This window comes from Bison bison, unplaced genomic scaffold, assembly GCF_000754665.1.
Source record: "Bison bison bison isolate TAMUID 2011002044 unplaced genomic scaffold, Bison_UMD1.0 scf7180017854867, whole genome shotgun sequence".
Classification (NCBI taxonomy): Eukaryota; Metazoa; Chordata; class Mammalia; order Artiodactyla; family Bovidae; genus Bison; species Bison bison.
The window spans coordinates 90,762-94,691 of NW_011485440.1; the positions used below are offsets into that span (position 1 = coordinate 90,762).

General features: G+C 50.1%; 1 protein-coding gene across 1 annotated transcript in view; it reads right to left on the bottom strand.

Annotated features, from left to right (window-relative positions):
- Positions 1 to 306: 306 nt before the first annotated feature.
- The window catches only part of SALL4 (spalt-like transcription factor 4), a 16,033-nt gene continuing 12,409 nt past the window's right edge, over positions 307 to 3,930 (bottom strand). The window contains exons 4-6 of the mRNA XM_010857388.1: positions 3,661 to 3,929; positions 2,537 to 2,817; positions 307 to 989 (exon numbers count right to left, since the gene is read on the bottom strand). Coding sequence (XP_010855690.1) covers positions 570 to 989; positions 2,537 to 2,817; positions 3,661 to 3,929 — 970 coding nt within the window. The 3' untranslated portion in view covers positions 307 to 569. The remainder of the gene's footprint in view (positions 990 to 2,536; positions 2,818 to 3,660; position 3,930) is intronic.

Below are 3,930 nucleotides of genomic sequence, written 5' to 3' on the forward strand. Positions count from 1 at the left end.
TCAAAAAAACAAAAGAAAAATGGGTGCAGGGTTGGGAGAATATGAAAACAGGTCCCAAAACAGATGACAGACCATGTCCATTTACCCGCATACAGTCCCCGCAGAATTAAGTATACAGCCGCCCCCCACCCCCCGCCACTCCACCCCCAAGCAGGTGAAACAGGTGTCTTCTCCATGGTGGTTCAATACCTTCCAACTTGAAAGAGGTGACCGTCTTTGGAAACAGTTACTCGAGGTTGTACAAAGATTTTTATGTATATAGTTTGTTGCAAGTAACAAAACTACTTTGCAAGACCCGCTTTCTTCCAAAATTTAAAAAAATACTAGTATTTGTTTTAGTAAGGATTTTTTTTTTCCTCTCTTTTTTCTTTTTTTGCAAAGCAGCATAGCAACATTGTGATTGTAAGCCGTGCCTGAGGTTGTGGCCACAACTGTAAACGTTATTTGCACATCAGGAAGAAAACTGGAGGAGACGGGGGCCTTAAAAAAAGAGAGAGAACAATAAAAGACACAGTTCTCTAGAGAGGTCGCTGCGTGCACTGCTCCTCGGAGGTGCGTCCTCCTGCGGCTTAGCTGACTGCGATCTTGTTTTCTTCCAGGAGGTGCGGGAACTGGTGTTTGGGGACGTTGTCGGCCGTCCCTGGCTTCTCCACCTCGGCCCCGGCGGCAGACTGGGAGCCATCGATCTTGGAGGCGGCCGTGTTATTCACCACGGAGCTGGCCCCCAGGGACACCGGGAGGGTGGGGACGCCACCACTCTGAATTACGGAGATCTCATTGGTCTTCATGGCCAGACCACCGTTGAGCATGGTGGCGTACTGGCTCCACACGACGGGGTCCACGCTTACCGAAGGGGCCACGATCTCCTTGGGAAACATCTCGGGGACCCTCTTTCCGTCCGTTCCTAACAGAGCCATGGTGTTCTCGATGGCCAGCTTCCTGCCACGGCGTGCCGAGCTATTGTTGGCCCCGTGTGTCATGTAATGGACCTGTGGGAAGAGGGACAGAAGGGTTTCCACCAAAACAGAGGCTTTTGCGTGTAGGCCAATCACAGTCAAGTCTGCGCACAGGCTTGGTCCGTCTAAACTTCTATTCTTAAAATGAGATTTCGGAGACTTCCTTGGTGGTCCAGGGGTTATGGCTCCATGCTCCCACTGCAAGGGGCACAGGTTAAAACCCTGCATCGGGGAACTAGGATCTCACAAGCTGCAGAGAGCAGCCAAGAGAAAAATTAGATTTCATATTAAAAAATCCAGATTATCTATTCTCTGAGGGGGGGTGGGGGCCGGGAACAATCAGACCATCTAGCAACAATGGACCCACATTCCTCCCTAGAGGCAAACAAAGTTGGGGATGCACACTCCGATCTTCCCCATCTATTCACGTGCACTTCTGTCAACACCTACTAGGTAGTATAGTGTTGTTTCAGAGTGCTAGGGTTACAAGGTATTAACACACAAACCTACAGAGGTAACAAATGGTATGGAACTGAAGGCATGCAGACACTGAGCGCAGGTGGAATGGGAAAACAGGTGAGACCAGGAGCTTACATCAGTGTCAATGCCCTGGTTACGACTGATTCTCTGCACGTACGCTAAGTCAATTCAGCTGTGTCCAACTCTTTGCAACCAACCCCATGGACTGTAGCCCTCCAGGCTCCTCTGTCCATGGGATTCTCCAGGCAAGAATACTGGAGTGAGTTGCCATGCCCTGCAGGGGATCTACCTGACCCAGGGATCAAACCCACATCTCTTGTATGTTTCCTGCACGGGCAGGTGGGTTCCTTACCACTAGTGCCACCTGAGAAGCCCATGTATTCTACAGGTGAGTAAAATTAAAGTTCTACCACTGGGAGAAATTAGCAAAGTGTGTGAGCATCTCTGTGCAACTTCCCCCTTTGTGGGAACTGACCCGAATAAAAAATTTGAGTTATAAAAACTAATTTTTGAACAAAACAGACCCTGCCCTGATGGAACTGACATCCCAGATACATAGTGTCAACAGAAGCAATCATTGCTGAGGCAAAAATAAGCCTGGCTGGGAAGGTTACACAAGCCACCAGGAACGAGTGTTATTTCATCTACGGTAGCAAACAAGACAGGGACTCTTCTGAAGAGCAAAGATCCTCTGCTGCCTCCTGCTTCTTCAACCCGGCCTCCTTTCTGCAATTATTTTCCCAAAGTTGAAGACCAGTCATCAAGTCTAAAAGCACAAGACAAACCCATACAGGATTTATCCATTTTATATTACGAACATGACAATCACAGTCTGTGTTTCCCGATCTGCAGGATTTTATGAAGGCAACTAACATCCCAACTTCAGAGATGCTGTAATGTGAGAAAGCCTGTTTCTTTTTTCTTTTTTTCACTGCACTGCAGAGCTGGCAGGATCTTAGTTCCCCAACCTGGGCTTGAACCTGGGACCCAGCAGTGGAGGCACGCAGTCACTTGGCCCTGATGGAAGGATTCGTTAGGGATAAATGTCGCTGCTTAACACTGAGCCCCCCACCCCCAGCGGAAGCCCTAAGGAGGCTCACCTTCAGGTTGCCTTTGGTGGTGAAAGCGCGCCCACAGATGTTGCACACAAAGGGCTTCTCACCGGTGTGAGTCCGCTCGTGGATCTGCAGCGCGCTGGCCGACGAGAAGTTCTTCCCGCACCTTGTGCAGCCGTGCTGCTTGGCCTGTCGTCGGGGCTGGGCCGCCAACAGAGGCGTCATACCTGGGGACATGGTCGTGGGGCCCACAAACCCACCGGGAACTTCAACTTTGACATAGGTTGGCTGGGCTCGGATCAATGTGGATGGAACGCTGCTCCGACCTGCGCGCAGGGAAAAGAGAAGGAAAAAAAAAAAACTTTATCATCACGTCATTCATTCATCCTTCAAACCAAGAAAGGAGTTTTGCCCACCACTGCCCCGCCGCCGTTTGAGAGTCTGGAAACACCTTTCAGGAAGTTTACACCTTGGAAGCAGCTTTCTTCTTATTTAGCTACACAGAGAATGACAACTCCAAAACTTAAAAGAATTTTTCCTATTGGGTGAGCCAAAAAATATTTCGGGTTCCCCCAAAACAGAAGGTGGAAAAGCCCGAACAGACTCTTTGGCCAACCCAGTATTTTGGATTTTAAAAGGTATCGGCATCAGAAACGCATGCAGGCGATTCCAAGTTCAATCCCCACATCAAGTTACCTTTAAAGTCTGCTCTGACACCATCTTTCTGATTCTACAATGGTGTCCCCTCATTAATGCCATCAACAGGCACCCCACAATTTAAAATAGGTTAGATTCTCTTTTCTCCCTCAAGAATTACCCATCTGTGACTCTTACATTAGGGAGTGGGATCTCTGAATCAAGGAACTATGAATTATCTCACTGGTGTCCACTTCCTGAAATACTCTTCTAGGATAGCATTAACTCCAAAGAATCCCCGTGTGGCCACCACGGGCCTCCAACACAAAAATCAAAACCAAGCAAAGTAAACTGTCCATGCCCAATCTGCAAGAACTGTCCTAAGTAAAAGCATGTCAGGACTATGACAGAGGTGGTCACTAATTGCCCTACAGAGGAGCTAGTTCACTCTCCATTGGTCAAGGTCACCCCGGGTTCCTTCCAGATGACCTCGAGCCCAGAATGGACCTAAGTGAAATCCAAAGCTCTATCACCTTCCATCTCAGTGCGGCTGCTCTCGGAGCCGTCCCCTTTGCCGTCGGCGTCTGGAGACTTGGACTTGACGCTCTCCGCCTGGCTATGGGCCGGCGAGACCGCCTGGAAGGACGTGCTCTCTAGGACGTCTGGGCTTCGGCTGGCGCACTCGGGGTCGCCCATCACCGAGGAGGCGTCGTCATTGGTCAGGCCGTCACTCTCCACGGACCCGTTTTCTCGGCTGCCCTGCCGCTGCAGGACGAGCGCAGCGAGCCCCGCCTTCACCGGGG